At 38.5% G+C, this 19,251-nt stretch overlaps 1 protein-coding gene across 5 annotated transcripts in view; it reads left to right on the top strand.

Moving 5' to 3' along the window:
- Positions 1-329: 329 nt before the first annotated feature.
- The window catches only part of dclk2.S (doublecortin like kinase 2 S homeolog), a 62,523-nt gene continuing 43,601 nt past the window's right edge, over positions 330-19,251 (top strand). For all 5 annotated transcript variants that reach the window (XR_005964882.1, XM_018243271.2, XM_041579551.1 and 2 more), the window contains exons 1-2: positions 330-1,435; positions 11,241-11,572. Coding sequence is in view for 4 of the 5 variants with exons in the window: in XM_018243271.2 (XP_018098760.1) it covers positions 1,015-1,435; positions 11,241-11,572 (753 nt within the window). In the remaining variant the exon portion in view is untranslated. The remainder of the gene's footprint in view (positions 1,436-11,240; positions 11,573-19,251) is intronic.

Below are 19,251 nucleotides of genomic sequence, written 5' to 3'. Positions count from 1 at the left end.
TGCCGGGTGCTACGACCCTGCGGCGCAGAGCGGCTTCGGGGTGCCGAAGACAGAAATCCGGCCCTGATTACTTACATAAACAAACCTCTCAGCAAAAAACAATCTGCATAACCTATAGGTAACTTTCAATGTACATTCATATTTTAAAAAGTAGCATTTTAGTGTCAGTATCACTTTATGATTCTGATTTATTGTCAAAACAGCAGCTAAGGCGTCTCTTAATTACAACTCTCATCCACGTCTCTCTTATTATGAACAAAACGCTGCAGCAAATGAGGCCACGTACAAGTAATTTCATGTTCGCATGTCAGTTGCATTGGATAATGAACTGCTCAGCATCCAGCAAGTGCATTCCTTATTCCTATGACTGCGGCACTAGTATACTGGGTCCCTTTTGCAGATGAGTCAGTGACGTCAGAGGCCTACATCGTCTTTGGGTTCTCCTACACAGCTGAAAATGGACCAATCATCTGGCGGGGGTGTTGGTTGATGCCACAATCGGCGTTATCTGCATATGAAGCGGCTTCTTGCTGAAAGACCAGCTGCTTTTCTTATAGTAGTGAAGATTTGGGCGACTAATGTCATTGGAAAGCAGTGGCTGCGCATCCCGAGTCCTGTTGCTGTGTGCTGAGAAAATCTGTCCCCCCGCAAAGGGAAGTTCCATTGATAGTGGCACTCAGAGAGGGCGGGAAGCGCAGTGTGCGAGGCATGAGCGGTCTCCCCGGTGTGAGGTGAATGTGAGGGGCGCCGGGAACGCTGAACTATGAGCAAGAAATAACCTACAGGGGGATGCGGCTCCCAGCAAGGACTCCAGGGGGTGTGACATTGAAATGTGCGGGAGTGAACTCGTCCTAAGCGGCACCTCGTACAACGCGGCTGAATATGTCGCTGCAGCTGCGCATCACGTGCCTCTTGTCTGTCACGGCGCTTTAATTGATTGTGTCGTTGTGTCAGTAGCGTTTGCTGGGGACCCCGCCTGTCATTGAGGAGCTTCCACTCAGCCGATACGTGACAATGGCGAGCGCCCGGAGCATCGAGCTGGAGCACTTCCAGGAAAGGAACAAAAAGCAGCGACAGTCCCGGGGGGGTCGCGGAGAGCAAAGCACAAGCTCTAGCGGCTCTGGACACCGGGGGAATCACGGGCTCATTCCCAGCCCCGCCCACAGCGCACACTGCAGCTTCTACCGCACCCGCACCCTACAGGCGCTCAGCTCCGAACGGAAGGCCAAGAAGGTGCGATTCTACCGCAATGGAGACCGCTACTTCAAGGGCTTACCCTACGCCGTGTCCTCCGAGCGATTCAGGTCATTGGATGCTCTTCTCATGGAACTCACCCGCTCCCTCAGCGACAATGTCAGCCTCCCGCAGGGGGTGCGCTCTATCTATACACTGGATGGCACCTACAAGATTGACAGCTTGGATGAACTGCAGGAAGGTAATGCTGCTCTCTGTGTCAATTCACTATAAACAGAGTTCTATTCAGCCTGCATCTCATACACAGGTGCAGCCAGGGTTGCCGGGTCTAATTTTCAAAACCAGCCCAAGTCAGCTCAAAACCAGCCCAAAGGTACGACTACACGGACGTTTTCGGAGCGATCCAACGCGCTGCGACAATGCGTTCGTCTGCATCTGACAGGCATGCCGCGTCTGATCAATGCCGCGACTTCATTCGACATTTCTATCTCTTACCTTATTTCTGTCCCATGTGACTGACGCAACGAAAACATCCGCGTAGTCCTACCCTTAAACTAGCCAAGAGACACTTCCAAAGTAGCCTAAAATAGCGCAATATGTGCAGTGAAAAAAATAAATGAATATATGTGAAAATACAGCTTTTTCACATTTTCACAGATTCACAATTTTTTCCATGAAGCAAAATGGGATAGATTCGCCCATCACCAGGGATGTAACTACAGAGGGGGGGCCAGGAGATATAGGGGTCCCATAAGGCACTAATAAATAAACAATTTTTAATAAATATTGGTAAAACCTATAGACATTTTGGTGGCCAGCAGAGTTTTGCTCTGAAATTGAGGAAAGTCACCGGAGAATGCTTAAGAGGGACAGGAGGCTGAGGTACAGAGTCCAAATTCTGGTAACTCCCGACTTCTACGCAAGTCAGTCCCATTGCATGCTGGGTATAGTAGTCTTACATTAAACTTGGCAGTCGCAAATTGTTAAACAAAAACTACATTACCCAACGTATTGGGAGACACAGGCTTGGCAAGAAAAAACTTTGGCTGGTTTCCAAAGTACAAACCAGCCACAGGCCCAAAAAGTAGCCCAAATCTGTACCTTGGCTAGTTTGTATTTCTAAAACCTGCCTGGGCTTTAAATTAGTAGCCCAATTTCGCTGGAAACCCTCCAACCTGGCAACCCTGGGTGCAGCTGTCTTCTGATTTCTTTAACATCCAGTTGGTTCCGCTTATTGGATCACCTTAGGACCTGTACAATAGAATGTGTGCATGCGTCTATTGAGAGTCAGGGAGCTTGGCACATCCTGGCTAATATCAAATGATTTTGCTGGTCACACAGGGTGGTGAACTGAGCATCCAGAGGGTAATTGGTCAGATGTTGGTCTCCAGTGGAGGGGCAAATCACAGGCAGTAGCTGTTTGGTCCCCATACCCAGGGTTTCCAGGTTGGAGGGTTTCCAGCCACATTGGGCTACTAATTTAAAGCCCAGGTGGGTTTTGAAACTACAAACTAGCCAAGGTACAGATTTGGGCTACTTTTTGGGCCTGTGGCTGGCGTGTTCTTTGGAAACCAGCCAAAGTTTTTTTTCTTGCCAAGCCTGTGTCTCCCAATGCATTTTGGGTAATGTAGTTTTTGATTTGCCAAGTTTAATGTGACTACAATACCCATCATGCAATGGGACTGACTTTTTTTTGTCAATTTTGGGGCAAAACTCTGCTGGCCACGAAAATGTCTAGGGGTTGAGCTGTTTTACCAATAGTTATTGAAATTGATTACTTATTAGGGCCTTATGGAATCCCTATATCTCCTGGGCCCCCCCTCCATAGTTACGTGATGGGCGAATCTATCCAATTGTGCTTAATGAAAAAATTTGCGAATCAGTGAAAATTTGAAAAATGCGTATTTTTACATATATTCATTTATTTCTTCATTCCACATATTGTGCTATTTTTGGCTACTTTTGAAGTGTCTTTTGGCTAGTTTTAGGCTGGTTTTGAGCTGACGTGGGCTGGTTTTGAAAATCAGACCTGGCAACCCTGCCCAAGCCTATAGATCTAAAGCTGGCCATAGACGCAAAGATCCGATCGTTCGAATCCTCAAACGATCGGACTTCCCCATCTCACGACCTGCCACTAACCATTCCGATCAAATAAAGTAGTGAAAGAACAGATCAGCCGATGTTCTGCCCCTGACAGCAATCGTACGAAAGTTATGTCCGACAAAGCTGGTGACCGTTTCCCACTGAAAATCGTCCGATTGGCAATACATGCAGAGATATTATCGGCAGCCGACAAAAATCTTTTAACCTGTCCGATCGACAAAACAACTTATCTCCGCCGGACGAAAAATGACGGGACTCTCCACACACGGTCTGAAAATTGTACGAATCCTCGTTTCGTAGGATCGGATCTTTGTGTCTATGGCCAGCTTAAGTCCATTGTAAGGAGTGTGGTGCTAGACCAGTGATCTCAGTACTGCCCAGTCATCTCTGGATCTGGTATCATCCCTTGCACCGTCGGCTTAGCTGCAATTGCATTTGATGGCAAGGAAATCACACAGCAGAAAGGATGTTGAAGTTAGGCCTGTAATAAACTAAACTGTGGGAGGCCAGCAAATGAAAAGGCATTTGACAAGTCAAGTGACAAGTTAATTGTGTCTGTTTCTGGTACAGTGTATTTCTAATGAAAAATATATTCTCACATGTACAAAACGAGCATTAAAACACACAAACCATTACCATGCATACTCAAGCATACATTGTTTTACAGCTATTATTTTACTAGTTAGGTTACATGAATGTTTTTTGTTGTGTGACGGTGAGTGAAGAGACAGGAGTACTTGGGGGAAAGCACAGGGAGAACATAACTGCAGTCCCCTGCATGCATATTAATACACTGGCACCTTTGCTCGAGCTTGCAATGTTTTAAGGTCCTATAGAAACAGTGAAAGAGATTAAAAGCAAGGTAGTGGCACTTGAGCTTTTGAGTGAAACGTGGGGGTTATACCTCAGAGACCTTTGTTAGAAAATATCTTTTGTAAAATTAGGAACGCGCAGAATTCTTTAACTTAATTTTTGGATTTGGCCAAATCCTCCACAAAAGATTGTCAAACACCAACCTGTGCATAATTTGCATATTTAAAATGGAATAAAATTGCCTCATCTTAAAAAAAAAAAAATGGCAGTGGAGGGCCGCAGGTTCTGCTTTTCTAATTTGTTTATATTTTTTTCTTGGTACAGTTTTAGCCCTGCATATATAAAAGTCTAAACAGTATTTACTTTGATAGGGATTAACACAGGCGCTGGAGACAGGCCCCTAGATTTGTCCATCTTGAGATCTTTTCCAGCTGCTTTAAATGATGACTCTGCATGTTTTCCCACACCCAAAGACAGAGAAACCTACCAATCAATACTGGGAAAGTCTAGGAGTTCCTGTACTCAAAGGGCTCAAGACACCAGAGCAATTAGGCTAGCATTATTACATAGCAGTGCTGGAACATATATACATTTTTTTTATTTTAAATTCTGCTTTTCTTATGAACCCTTGTTGGTAAATGTGATGGGGGTGACATGGCAAAATATAGCGCTGCCACAATTTACCATGCACTTTTAACCCACAATGTATTTTTTTAATCAAATTTATAGTAACTGGACCTGCTGCAAATTAGAGCAGAATTTGGAACGGATGCAAGTTATTTAGCAACATCTGATAATAAATGGAATGCAAGTTGCACTTGAGACATTCCGCCCAATATTTCTGGTACAATTAAATGTAGGTGCACAAAGGGACCCCTGTATATAACAGTCAATTGGAGGTGTAAAGCACATGGCTTTTTTGTACCTCTGCATGGTGTGTCTTACTCTTTTAGTAACATCAATAAGTGCAAGGGAACATGGTACAAGAAAACAAGAAATACAGAAGTGTTTTATTTATGTTCTGTTGGTATCTAGAACTGCACCTGAAAAATCTGTCACATCTTTGGGATAGGAGCACACTAGAAATGTATGAAGGGATCAACCACCAGAAGAGAAAGAAGTGACCGGAAGCTTTTAGGTGAAGATGGGATGAATGGGGATACTTAACAACATCACACACTCAAATAACATAGCCACTTAATCTGTCAATCAATAGTATAAACAGCAGCTGCAAAGCAGTTAGTGTAAATGTCCATTAAGGTGGGTGGACCTAACCATTTAGACATATTTAGAAAACACTGTAGACATTTTAATGCTAATGTGCATTTTTAGATCTATAATATTTTCCACTAACGTTTTGATATCCTTATACATATTTGGGGATATCTGTGGGTTTTTTTTATACCTCTTAAAGGGAAAATATACCCCCCTTTTCGTCATGAGCTGATTCAGTTGGGTCTATGTATTAAAGGTGCATAAATGCTATCTGAACTTCCAATAGAAAAAAAAAATCTTCATATAGACGCACCTGATTCAACAGATCAAAAGGAATCCATGATAGTCGTTTCTTTGGTTATATGGATAAACTTGCAGTACAGGGGTTCTAGATTTTGTTCAAGTCGGTTTGTATGTCTGTCCTGTGGTTGCACTGATTTCTGTGCATTCTGGGCTCAATCAATTTTCCTGCACGTTGCAAAAACATACTGGAAGGTTTAATGACGTTTGCTAAAATTGATCATTGTGTTTGTAAATGTAATAGGACCAGCTGGGTTAGCTTTCTTTTATTTTAAAATTGATTTTTATGACCAGATTGAATAGCAACTTGTCATTCAAATTCTTTATGTCCACCCTAAGCCCTCTTATAGCTCATAGATGACTATTTTGAGCACTATTGCACTCTGCAATTTCTATAAGCCAACTCACAAAACTTTTACTTCTACTATACAAACAGAGATAAACAGTTCATACATATGCATTTCCTTGTTTAGACGGGGCAGCTAAGGAACTAATTCCCTTTAATAAATTAACAGGCAGTTTTATACTCCGTTATATTCTCTTCAGTATCCAGGCCCCAACAAGCATTCCAGGCCATTCATTTAATTTCATTAAAAAAAAAAAAAAAAAAAAATCAGTGACGGGTGCTGTGGAGCAAAGAACTAATTTTATCCTTGTAGGCAATACATGCAATATACATTTAAAATAGTAAGTAAGCAATTAAATGCAAGGTTTCCTGATGATTGCTGGTAGAAACAGGCACATTTTTTATGAAATAAATAATGCAGTTGTTTGGTAACTGACCAGTCTACAGATTCTCTGAAGCAGAGGTAAATGTGAGTAGTAAATTGTAAGGGAATACTGGACCATAAATAATTTGTTCAAACAAGAACTCAAGTTTCCCAGCCTGAAAATGATTGGTATCACTAGATAAATTACACACAATTATATCTCTGTTGGAGATGTTAAAGGAGAAGTTCACCTTCTTTAGCAACCTTTCTGTTACCATCAGAGTAGATCATTTTATCTATCCTTAAAAGTAGGAAATATTTCTTATATAATGATGAGGCAATGCCAGCAGTATCTATTCCATGCAGCTTAGTTGATATTAAGCACAAGGTAATGTTTTATTATTACTGGGAAAATGGTAATTTTAATAATAGCGATGGGCGAATCTGACCAGTTTCGCCTTGTTGAAAATTCGCAAAAAAACATCGAAAATTTGTCAAAAGTCGCCAAAATTCATTGGTCTATGGGTGACAAAATTGTGACAAATATTTGAAACACAACAAATGTTTTCACTCATTAGAGTCTAGGGCAGGGGTCAGCAACCTTTACTATCAAAAGAGCCATTTTGCCCCTCTCCCACTAAAGAAAAATAGTCTGGAGCCGCAAAACATAACACAGATTATAAAATTATATTTAACTTTTTTTAATTTTAACTGTTACAACAACAGAATACAACAAACAGAAGTGCATTGTGTATATGCAGGGCTACTTTGAAATAAATTAAACACTGAATAGCCCTATTAAATGCTAGTGTTCTCATCTGTTTAATGTGACTTCTGTTTCTGAAGCTCCATGCTGATCGTCTCTCTCTTGTCTTGAGTGTGTGACCGTGGTAAGGACCATGATGAATCATCTTGCTGTGGCTCAGTCTTGCCTGTCACTCCTGAGACGTCTATACAGCCCTCGCACCTGCTGGCGGCTTCTTGAGTGTGCTTACCGCGGTCGCACACTCAAGAAGCCACCAGCAGGTGCGAGGGCTGTAAATACAACCTAACAGGCAGAGCCGAAAGACTGAGCCGCAGCAAGCAGGATGAAGAGCCGCATGCGGCTCTAGAGCCGCAGGTTCCCTACCCCTGGTCTAGGGTGTAATTTTCGCAGCGAAACTTGCCGAAAAATTTCACTCATCACTAATTAATAATATAAATAACAATTTTAATTATTTGCTTAAAATTTAATCTATGGGAGGTGGCCTTACTGCATTTTCAGAGCTTTCTAGATACCAGGTTTCCAGATAATGGATCCTATACCTCAATAATAAAATAAAAAAAGCTGTGTGCTTTCAGTTAAACATCTGTTTTGCTTCTGCAAAAGAGAGATGTGCATTGCCCTTTAAAGCTGCCAACAAAAAGCTAGAATTGCAGCAATTGAAAGTGAAGCAAAAAAAAAATCTGATCAGTATGAGGCAGTTGGCACAGCTACCTTATATTTCAGCAACTACTTTTGTGCTCCCCAACCTTTCTGTCTACAAGAAATTATATTTTTTTAAATTATTGAGTAAACTTTTAAAGTTTTGCTTTGGCTATTTTTTTTCTTAGTTTTTGTTTTAAAGATTATATCTTAAGGTGGCCATACACGGAGAGATCCGCTCGTTTGGCGATGTTGCCAAACGAGCGGATCTCTCTCCGATATGCCCACCTTGAGGCGGGCAATATCGGGCTGATCCGATCGTGGGCCCAACGATCCGATCCTAACGAATGGGAGCGGGCGATCGGATCGTGGGACCGCATCAACAAACAGATTTTTTTTTCAGTCCCATCCGATCGAGATCTGGCCGACTTTTGGCCAGATCTCGATCGGGGAAGCCTGTCGGGGGGCCCCATACACGGGCCAATAAGCTGCCGACTCTGTCTGTCTGCAGCTTTTATCAGCCCGTGTATGGCCACCTTAAGTTACTTTTATATCCTATAAAACATACCAAGATCAGAAATATTCATAGTTCCAAATTGTCTTTAGATTTATATTGATTTCAGAAAGCTTTAAAAAACTTTAGAGCATATTCTGAATTGCCTTGCATGTAGGGACAGCATCAGAATCTGCTGTGTTATGGAGAAACTGAAAGCATTTAGGCCTATGGTAAATTCCTCCCATCGTTTTTCTTCCAGAATGCACCCATGTCATTTATCACAAAAGGTCACTAGCAGACTTCACCAAAAAATGCTCAAATGCACATTTTCTGTATGAATGTCTTCTCTTATTGTGGGTGGTTTCCATTAAGGGTAATGGCATACAATAAGATCTGCAGTTTTGTTGCTCATCTCCTGCTTTGTCTTGCTTAGTCACATGCAAATATATTGCCCAAAAATGCAGTTCTCTATTGATGCACATCATGGGTCATCATGGGGGTGACCAAACACATACTTCCCATACATACTTTCGCAGGACAGTTCCATTTAACACCACATATCCTGTTGTCTCGTTGCTATTCTTTGCTTCTTCCCAGCTAGCTCTCTGCTTTTGGCATCTCAAGGAAAAAATCCAAGATAGTTGTTAATTCCACTGAAATGCACGGACATCTTGGATTTTTTTTTAAAAAAAGGATTTTAAGATAGGCAAAAGGGAGGAAAAAAGAGACCATTAGTAAAGAAGAGTTTAGGTTTTGGTATTCTGTTTTCCCAAGTGATGCTATTGGTGAGGTAATGTTATGAATCTAAAAATTTTCGGTGTGCAGCAGACCTTTTTGTCCTTCTTCCTATTTTTCAAATGTTGGATGGTATCTACTACAAAACTACTGTGTACCATTACCCTTAATGTAATGACAGGCTACATGGTTTCTTTGAGAATACACCCACTGTGCCAGAGGCCTTCAGACAGGGAACAGTCCAAACAGATATTGCACATAAATTTTCCTCATGAGCCCTATTCAAAAATAAAATTTTGTCCTTGAAACAAAAAAAAGGGAGAAGGACTTTAAAATGGTATTTGTTTCTGATAGCTCCTGCAGTTGGGAGGCTTATAGTCCTTGATAGTCCTTCTGTCTTTCCACTGTTACATCACTGCTCTGGGGTGACAGAGTAGTATCTTCAAGCCCAGCTAAGCACCGCAAAACGGACTCTGTCTGAAAGGGAGACAATATTTGCAAGAAGATATAACATAAAAAAGCACTGTTTCACATTGTACATTTTTTAGAGTACCTTGTTCCTGTCAGATCAATGAGAGGATGCAATGCTGGCAGTCGGGTTCTGCTGAAGCTTTCATGTCACTCTGCTGGGCTTAGTAATGTTACTCCAGAGTTTAGAACAGTAGCTTTGGGTTGAAGAAGACTCCCACAGAAGGAATTAAATACTAATGTATTCAAAGAGAAGTTACCTCAGATATTACCTGTATCACATGCTTTTTCAGGGAGGCAGCAGAAACTTAAATGTGTTTTATAAATGGGTGGTTGTTACTTGTAATTTTATCTATTTGGAGTAGGAGTCTTAGTGGGTGCTGCAGGGTTCTGTATTGGATCCACTTTATTCAGTTTGAGTCAAGGAAAAAAATACATTGTTACTGCAATTAGCTCTTAGCAAAAAGTTTATCCAGGGACTGGTATGACTGAAATCTTGGAAACCGGAAGGAATATCTATCCTTTCTTCGTCAAATTGAAAAGGCTTCAGATGGGATTTTCACCCACAGGTAATGACTTAATGTGGAAAGTGTTTAGTGTTCATTGGAAATGAGGTTTTGGGCAGCAGTTTCACAGAGGCATATTACAATCCAATATATGGTTTAAATTATACAAGTAACAGCTGAGCTGGACAGGAGTATGCAAAGTAGTTGGGGAGCAGCATTTATAGCTTCACTTTTCAAGGACAAAGATCTCCAAAAACAAATCATTGTAGACATTCCTAACTTTCAGAAATATGATAAATTCCCTGGCAGTAATGTGTATGGCACCTGATAAACAGTAATTACTTATCTCTCCTGAACTAGAGCAAAAATGTTAAATAATCCTTAGGAATCCGTACAGTAGATCACAGAAAATCAGCCTGAAAGAAACTGTGAATAACTGTTACACAATAATAGCCAATAGCTGTCTTATTGTCACATCCTGTTTAAATATCAAGAGGACATTCTTGATTCAAGGCCACTTAAAACTAGTGAGTCAATCATGAGTATTCACATGGAAAAATACTTAATCTCAACTGAAAAAACCCCAAACACAGGATTGTATTAAAGCATTACAGAAATACTGTTGTTGCAATAATGAGACTTGCTATTTACACATTATGGGGGTTATTTACTAAAACTCAATTTTTTCACTTTTTTTTAAAAAAAAAATTTGACCAAACTCCCAAATCCGAATGCACTTAATTCACCACTAATAATTCTCAAAAGAATTGGAGTGAGAGAAAGCTGCGACAAAAACGTTAATTCTAATCGTGCAACTTTTTGTAATTGTTGCTCCAAAAGTTCAAATTTATCGTGTTATTGAATAAAAACGAGTGCAAACTTCCCGTAACTATTGAGAATTCTGAAGGTAAAAAAACGTTCCTGTTTTTAAACGGACCATCTGCCATTGACTTCTACATGATTTCAACAGGTTTTAACTGGAGTATTTTTATTCAGACAACCCCAGCTTTGCATTGTGTCATTATTGATATAAATTATAGTTTTACTTATGAACACATAATCACAGCTTTTTGGGACTGGAATAGGAATACAGTATATTCTGCATATCTTGGTTATAATCTCATTAAAAATATCGGACTCAGTATTTCATTATGTAACTGTTCGTTAGCATGAACACTAAAATTTTTTTTATGTATGTATATATAGTAATATGTTTGTTAGTATGTAGATTTTGAGATGAATTATATGTTGCAACTATACACTCACCATTTGTAATTAATTTATTTAAATCCTAGGTGAAAGTTATGTATGTGCCTCAAATGAGCCATATCGTAAAGTGGATTATAATAGAAATGTCAGTCCGAACTGGTCTAATGTCAGAACTGGATCTGGTCGATCACTGTCTACTTTAATGACTCTGAAAAATGAGATGAGAGAGAGTAAAGATTACATCAAGCCCAAGTTGGTCACGGTTATTCGGAGTGGGTCGAAGCCCCGCAAGGCTGTTAGAATCCTTCTAAATAAGAAGACAGCTCATTCCTTTGATCAGGTCCTCACAGACATCACAGAAGCTATAAAACTTGATTCTGGGGTTGTCAAGAGATTGTGCACTCTAGATGGAAAACCGGTAAGTAAGAGCACATCACTTTCTATTTTCCCTATTCTCCCATAATATTCCAATTTTAACTGGAGACATTTATTTAAAGTCATGCACTGATTCATGATCATAGGTGCTAAATTACACTAATGCATTACCAGCAGCAATTTCTTTAGAACAGTCTACAGTTAGTAGATGAAAGCAAATTACTCAATGGTGGTGCCTTTCTAAACCCTGCTCGTCCTCCAGGTTTTTGTTTATTCCAAAAATCTGGTCTCATTCAGCCTGTTAGATATTTCAAATGAGTTATCCAGTGGTTTGTGTCTTTCTTTGCCTAATCATTAATGGAATTGTATAATTGTATTTATGGTTAGAAAACAATTGCTTTTTGAAAAAAAAAAAAAAAGATATCTGAGAAGTCCTGCTCAGAAACTCCACAATATTTAAAATCTGTAAATTATATTTTGGATTTAGTGCCTCATTAAAGTAATAATAATTCTCTCGTCTACCCTCTAAACAGCACTACTGTTTGTCAAATCCTGCCATTTGGATTGCTTGTTTATACAGCTTCACTTCGCATTTGCTAGATTGTGTCCATGCAAACTTATTAATGTCTATTCTTTATATTTGTTTTCATTTTGACCAGTGACCCTCTATAAAATATACTATTTTTGTTGTGATTGTATTCTTAAATGACATGGTCTCTTTATTTATCCACTTGCACCAGGTTTGTGGTTTTCACTCCTAATTAAACTCTCATAGAACCTTTTAAAGTACCTTTTGCAGACATAACACAATAACCATTTGTTTTTTCTTAGAATAAGTTGGCTAAACAACTATAAGTTAAAGCTTTTCATGTGTATGGACTGTATATCTAAATATTAAGAAAACAATGCTTAATTTTTTTCGTGCAGCCATAGATTTATAATGGCTGAGTAGAAACTATAATTTTTAAATCATATTAAACAGCCTTCTGAGCCAGAGGAAGATTAAGTTGGGCTGAGACTATTTACGTAGACCCGGGGTTTTTCCGTATAAAAGATCTCTCCATAAATTGGATCTCCATAGCTTAAATCTGCTAAAATAATTTAAACATTAAATAAACCCAGTAGGATTGTTTTGCTACCAATATGGATTCATGGAGCTTAGTTACCATTAAGTACAAAATACAGTTTTATAATTACAGAGAAAAAGTAAATAATTTTTAAAAATTAAAATGATTTGCTTATAGTGGAATTTATGGGAGATGGCCTTCCTGTAATTTCGAGCTTTCTGTATAACTGATTTCTGAATTAAGGATCCTATACCTGTATAATGGTGGCCTGTCTCCTCATCTTTAAACAGTTGATGCACTTTCCATGCAGCTGTAATTGAACACTGACATATTATCCTTAGCTAAGCCCTGATGTGGAAATGGTTATTATAAAACAGGTGATGCAACCTGTAGCATTATCACTTCTGACATTGCGGTCTCACTTCTAAAACATTCCATGAGCATGTTTAATAATCAATTTTAGGTTAACGCTCCGCTGAAATGATATACATAATTACAGACACTGCATTATTAACTATTCAGTCCTTTTTCTTTTGTTTATATACTTAATTTATACTTATTGCACTGTGTTTTTATAGTTTCTTGGTGATGGCACGACAAGCTAGAAGTACAATTAGGGTAATCTTTTTGTCATCTAGAAAAGAAAAAGAACATGACTCTATAATTAGCTCACAAAAAGGCAGTGACTCATTTTAATTATGGCATACGCCTAAATATAAAATGTTGTATCTAAATGCATTTATATGTGTAGGAGAAAAATATGTGTTTAAGAAAAAGCAATTCACTGCAAGTTTAGTATATAACAAGATGTTGTCAGAACAAGTACCCTAGCATTTGAATATTCAGAAAAGCATGTATATAGCTTCTTATTTAGTATGTATTTATAGTCATAAATGTACCTTATAAGACATTGAGAATAGTAGCTACTTTTCACCTTATCCTAACTTTTTTTTTTTTAAACCTCTGCTACTGAGTACTGTATATGACTACAATTTATCATATATTACATCAAGGGTCTTCTTTTAGACAGTTCTACAGTTTATTATTGCATGCTCCTGTGATTATATTTTGCTATTTACAGGACCTCCTGTACTTGTGTTGTGAACTGTGACAACGTACTGATCTGTGCAATGCTCAATTCTGAAACAGTTTAGAAATATTAGGAGAGAAGCCTGATAATACAATTTGAGCTGGTAACAAATACAGCGAATAATTGTTACAATATTGTTTACTGATACTCCTAAAGCTATTGGTTTTATGTTTCTAGAAACTTGAAATGCAATAGAGACTCTCTCCATATTTAAAAGCATTAAACTAAACCCCAAAAAGGGGCTGGGCCTCCTTCCTTCACCCGCATCTGTTTTCTTTTTTTTTCCCCCTTCATTTTTGGTTTGAAGTTATTTATCTTGTATACTTTGAACCCATGGGTACATCCAATCAAGCACTTCTATTTAAAGAGATATGGAGCACCTAGTATTTTTTCTAGAGCTAAGTCTTTTTTTATAACCTAGTAGCTCATATTCAAAAGGAGCAAATACACGGATAATCCAGCTGAGTAAAATTTTAAATATATATCTATACATATGAAGATCAAGCTCTGTTAGAAAGGGGATGTTCATTTTCAAACACTTTTTTTTCAGTTCAGTTGTTTTCAGATAGTTCAGCAAACTTTTTCAAATTGCATTCTATTTTCTATTTGTGTTTCTATTTGTTTTTCTAGCATTGAAGTGTAAAATGTCACTTTTCACCTTCTTAGGGTAAGTCCACACTGGGCGTTTTGGGGAGATTTGGTCGCCTGGCGACTAATCGCTTCGTCTTTGTGACGACCAATCTCCCCAAACGCCTTCCCTGACTCTGCGCCGGCTTAAAATAAAAAACCGCCTGCGCTAATCACACGCGGCAGTTCGTTTTCCGAAGATGCCAGAATTTTCCATATAAGAACAGTGCTGCACTGAAGCATTTCTTTTTACATATACACATGAATGCCAAAATTGTGCCTAAATTATACACCATTATCTGTATTTTCGAGGGGGCATATTTATCAAGGGTTGAATTTAGAATTGAAAAAACTTTGAAATTCGAATTCAAAAAGACCAACCGAATTTATGTCGGTTTTGTTTTTGATCGAATAGGTCCATATTTGGCCGAATACAAATCGTACGAATTGAATTAATTGCGCATTTATTATTATTCTAATAAGATTCAAAGTTTTTCCCAAAAAAAAATTCAAAGTCGACCAATTGACTCCAAATAGGTTCTAGGAGGTCCCCCATAGTCTAAAACAGCAATTTGGCAGGTTTTATATGGTGAATGGTCGAATTAGAATTTTTAAAGTACATGATAAATTTAGAATTTTTTAATTTTTTGCAAATTCGAATCGAATTTGGACTATTCCCTAGTCGAGGTACACAAAAATAACTCGAAATTCAAATTTTTTTCATTTGAAAATTCACCTCGACCTTTGATAAATCTGCCTCTAGGTGTTGTGAGTTTGTCATTATCCCTAGTGAGTTGAAGGAAAACTACCAGTACTGGTATAAAATAGGATCTTGGGGTAAAGTGATCTTTTTCTGTGTGTACAGTTTGTTATTGTGACCAGATATTAATTAATGGTAGAAATAATTGTGACCAGCAACACCAGGATTTCTTATGAAAAAAGCAAATGTATTGAAAAGTGCATGTGCAGCCAACGTGACGTTTCAGTCTTATTCAGCCTTTCTCAGGCCTTTCTGAGCCCTTACCATGCACCTGGGGCTGAAATGGAAGCAGAGTGCCACCCAAAGTAACACTATATATATATATATATATATATATATATATATATATATATATATATATATATATATATATATACAGTATACACATAAACACACATATACACATTCATATTTCTCTAGAAATATTGCTGTCAAGGGAAGTATTAAGAATTTATGCTTTCTAGCACAGGCAGCCCAGTATGCATAGCATAGGAGAACATCTACATATCCCTAGTGATACCTAGACATTATTCACCATTGCACAGTTTTATGTCCCTAATAGTGATGGGCAATCTGACCCATTTAGCTGAAAATTCATGGAGCAGCGAAAATGCATTGAAGGCTATGGGCGACAATTTTTACTAGTCCCAAATATTGTCTCTTTTTCAGCACCTGATAAGGGCCATAAAGAGGTGTAGTCCCACAGACTGTGTCAACAAAACGATGCTCTGTTTGGATGCACACATGTAATTTAGCACCTACTCCTAGGCACCTTGCTGCTGTGTAAGTGACCCAAAGCAAATTTGAAGGACACGATTTACTTGGTTCTTATCTGTAGAGACATGGCATGATGACGGGACTCATTACTAAGTGCGCCTATTATATAAATATTTAAAGGGGTTATTCACCTTCCAAACATTTTTTTCAGTTTAGTTGTTTTCAAATTGTTCCCCAGAAATAAAGACTTTTTTTTCAATTACTTTCCATTATTTATTTTTTACTGTTAAGTTGAATGTCCCTGGTGTTTCAGTCTGGCAGCTCAGTAATTCAGGTGCAGACTCTAAACTGTAACAATTTGCAACATTTAGTTGATACATGTCTCAGCAGCATCTGTAGTTTTAGCAACTATTGTATCAATTCTAACAGCTGCCTGTAAAGAAACCCAAGGATTTTGCTCAGCAGGGACAAAGATAAGAAATGTATCAACTAAATGTATCAATTAAATATATCAAATAGAACAGTTTAAAGGAAAACTATACCCCCAAAATGAACACTTAAGCAACAGATAGTTCATTTCATATTAAGTGGCATATTAAAGAATCTTACCAAACTGGAATATATATTTAAGTAAATATTGCCCTTTTACATCTCTTGCCTTGAGCCACCATTTTGTGATGGTCTGTGTGCTGTCTCAGAGATCACCTGACCAGAAATACTTCAACTCTAACTGTAACAGGAAAAAGTTTGGAAGCAAAAGACACAACACTGTCTGTTAATTGGCTCATGTGACCTAACATGTATGGTTTGTTGGTATGTTTGTGAGTACAGTGAATCCTACGATCCCAGGGGGCGGCCCTTATTTTTTAAAATGGCAATTTTCTATTTATGATTACCCAATGGCACATACTACTAGAAAAGTATATTATTATGAAAATGGTTTATTTACATGAAGCAGGATTTTACATATGAGCTGTTTTATGCAATATCTTTTTATAGAGACCTACATTGTTTTGGGGGGTATAGTTTTCCTTTAAAGGGTTGGCGACCCCCCCCCCCTCCCAGAGCTGCTTTAGGGTCTGGCCACACAAGCAGATTTGGGGAGATTAGTCGCCCCAGCGACAAATCTGCTCTTCTTCGGGGCAACAATCTCCCCAAACTGCCTTCCCCCTGCCCTCCGCCGGCTAAAATAAAAATCGCCTACAGCAATGCACACGCCGAGCATCGTTTTCTGAAGTCGCCCGAAGATGCCTTAAGAGGAAACTTTAGGTGACTTCGGAAAACGAAGCGCCAGGTGTGCATTGCCGCAGGCGATTTTCATTTTAGCCGGCAATTCTAGTTGGACCATATAAAAGGTGAAAATCTCCAAGAAAGCCTATATAATTTTTAATCCTAAACACAAAGATACAATGGACAATGGTTATAACATTATTTTTTAGTAATAACTTAATTTATTATAATGCAAGAATTGTGTTAATAGTGGTTTTTAATAAGGGGGCATTTTACTTGTGATTATTATAGGGAATGATAGTTATGATTCAGATGCACAAATCAGGAGCATTCATGACAAAAAAAAATGAGCCCATAAAGGGGTTGAGTATGACCTGGTTTGAATAAGTCGGCACGCTTGACTTGTAATGAGAAGGAGCAATTGGATGGCTAGAAGGCAGATGTCACAGAGGAAATGTATGTCCTACTGAATTGTTTTCACCGGGGATTATGCTATTGATTATTCTAGTCTTGGCCAAACAGAATTCTGTGTTTCAGTTGCTCCTCTTTATTGCCATTGTCATGTGCTGGGAAACTACAGCCTTTCAGTGACTCTTGGAAGAGTAAGGGACATTTCACTAAGAGAGGGAAGTCTGTTCCCTCTAATTCCTTCTCGGCTATGTGCGCCAAAAAATAATTTTGTGTATTTTCAACTCATGTGCTCATTTGTAAAAACTGTGTGCTCAGATCAAAAAAAACAATATGCTGTTTACACAAAAAATTCTTTGGGCATTCAACTGTTTGTTGCATGCATTGGCCCTTAAATGTGCGTGCTTGCACACAGCTTAGAGGGAAGCCTAAAAATTTGCAACAGAGCCCATGATTCTCTAACACTACTCTGCAGCAAGTTGTGCTGTATCGGCATCATGTGTAGGGTAACTTGCCTGGCTTTCTTTCATTTTCATGCTTTTCAAGTTGATTTTGTCCTGTGTTGGCGTAAAGAAACCTGTATTGAAAGTAGGGATGCACCAAATCCACTATTTTGGATTTGGCCGAACCCCTGAATCCTTTGTGAATGATTCGGCCGAATACCGAACCAAATCCGAACCCTAATTTGCATATGCAAAAATGTTTACCCCTTCCCATCCCTAATTTGCATATGCAAATTAGGCATGGGAAGGGGTAAACATTTTTCACTTCCTTGTTTTCTGACAAAAAGTCACATGATTTCCCTCCCCGCCCCTAATTTGCATATGCAAATTAGGGTTCGGATTCGGTTTGGCCGGGCAGAGGGATTCGTCCGAATCCTGCTGTAAAAGGCCGAATCCCGAACCGAATCCTGGATTCGGTGCATCCCTAATTGAAAGACCCCTTTTTACTGACTAAATTCATAAATGCTGCTTCCAAAATAGCTCAAAGACAAGTTTTTCCACTTTTTTTTCAAATTTATCCCTACACGCTCCTCTAAACGGGGAAATCACTTGACTCTTCTTTACCCTTCTGCCCTTTATTAAAGGAATACACATATGCACAGCTTCCGTATTCATAGCTCTAGTTGAAAAATTAATTGGGTTTATAATGATTTGTTATATACATTTGTAAAGTGACTCAGTCCACATATGAAAGTATAGGAGATATCATATAAAACCAAAGGGGAGAAACTACCAGTATTTTAAATTATATATAGTATATTCTTTGTTGCTATCTATGAATGTTTGTAAATGTTTAAAAAAAAAAAAAAAAAGCAATCCTGAATGTAGTACCACTGTGGTTTGATTCTGCCTGGGCACTATCTTCAAGGATTTTGTATGTTCTCCCTGTGTCTGCTTAGGTTTCCTCCCACACTCCAAAAATATACAGACAGGTTAATTGGCTCATGATAAAAATGGTCATATTGTGTGTAAATGTGATGGAAACCTTAGACTGTAAGCTCCATTGGGACAGGAACCGATATGAATGTGTAATTTCTGTAATGTGCATTGTCAAATGTGTTATATAAATAACAGATATAATACAAAAAAAATGTCCTCTGTATTCCTCCTTCTGTAACTTACACAACCACTATTTGGCCACTTATAAACTGCTTTAATAAATCTGCTCACTAATTAGAGTACATAATTCCAATAATATCCACAAAAATGCTCCACCAAAATAGATATGTTTCTGTTTCTTGAACCTGAATCGTTGTTCAGTACATCCCTACTGTTTTTCTTCTTACAGAGAGCAAGTAAATCAATTAAAAAAATTTGTTT

The sequence above is a fragment of the Xenopus laevis genome, chromosome 1S (assembly GCF_017654675.1).
Source record: "Xenopus laevis strain J_2021 chromosome 1S, Xenopus_laevis_v10.1, whole genome shotgun sequence".
Taxonomy (NCBI): Eukaryota; Metazoa; Chordata; class Amphibia; order Anura; family Pipidae; genus Xenopus; species Xenopus laevis.
Note: the sequence above shows the minus strand (reverse complement) of the source record. Positions and strands in the feature narration are given on the sequence as shown.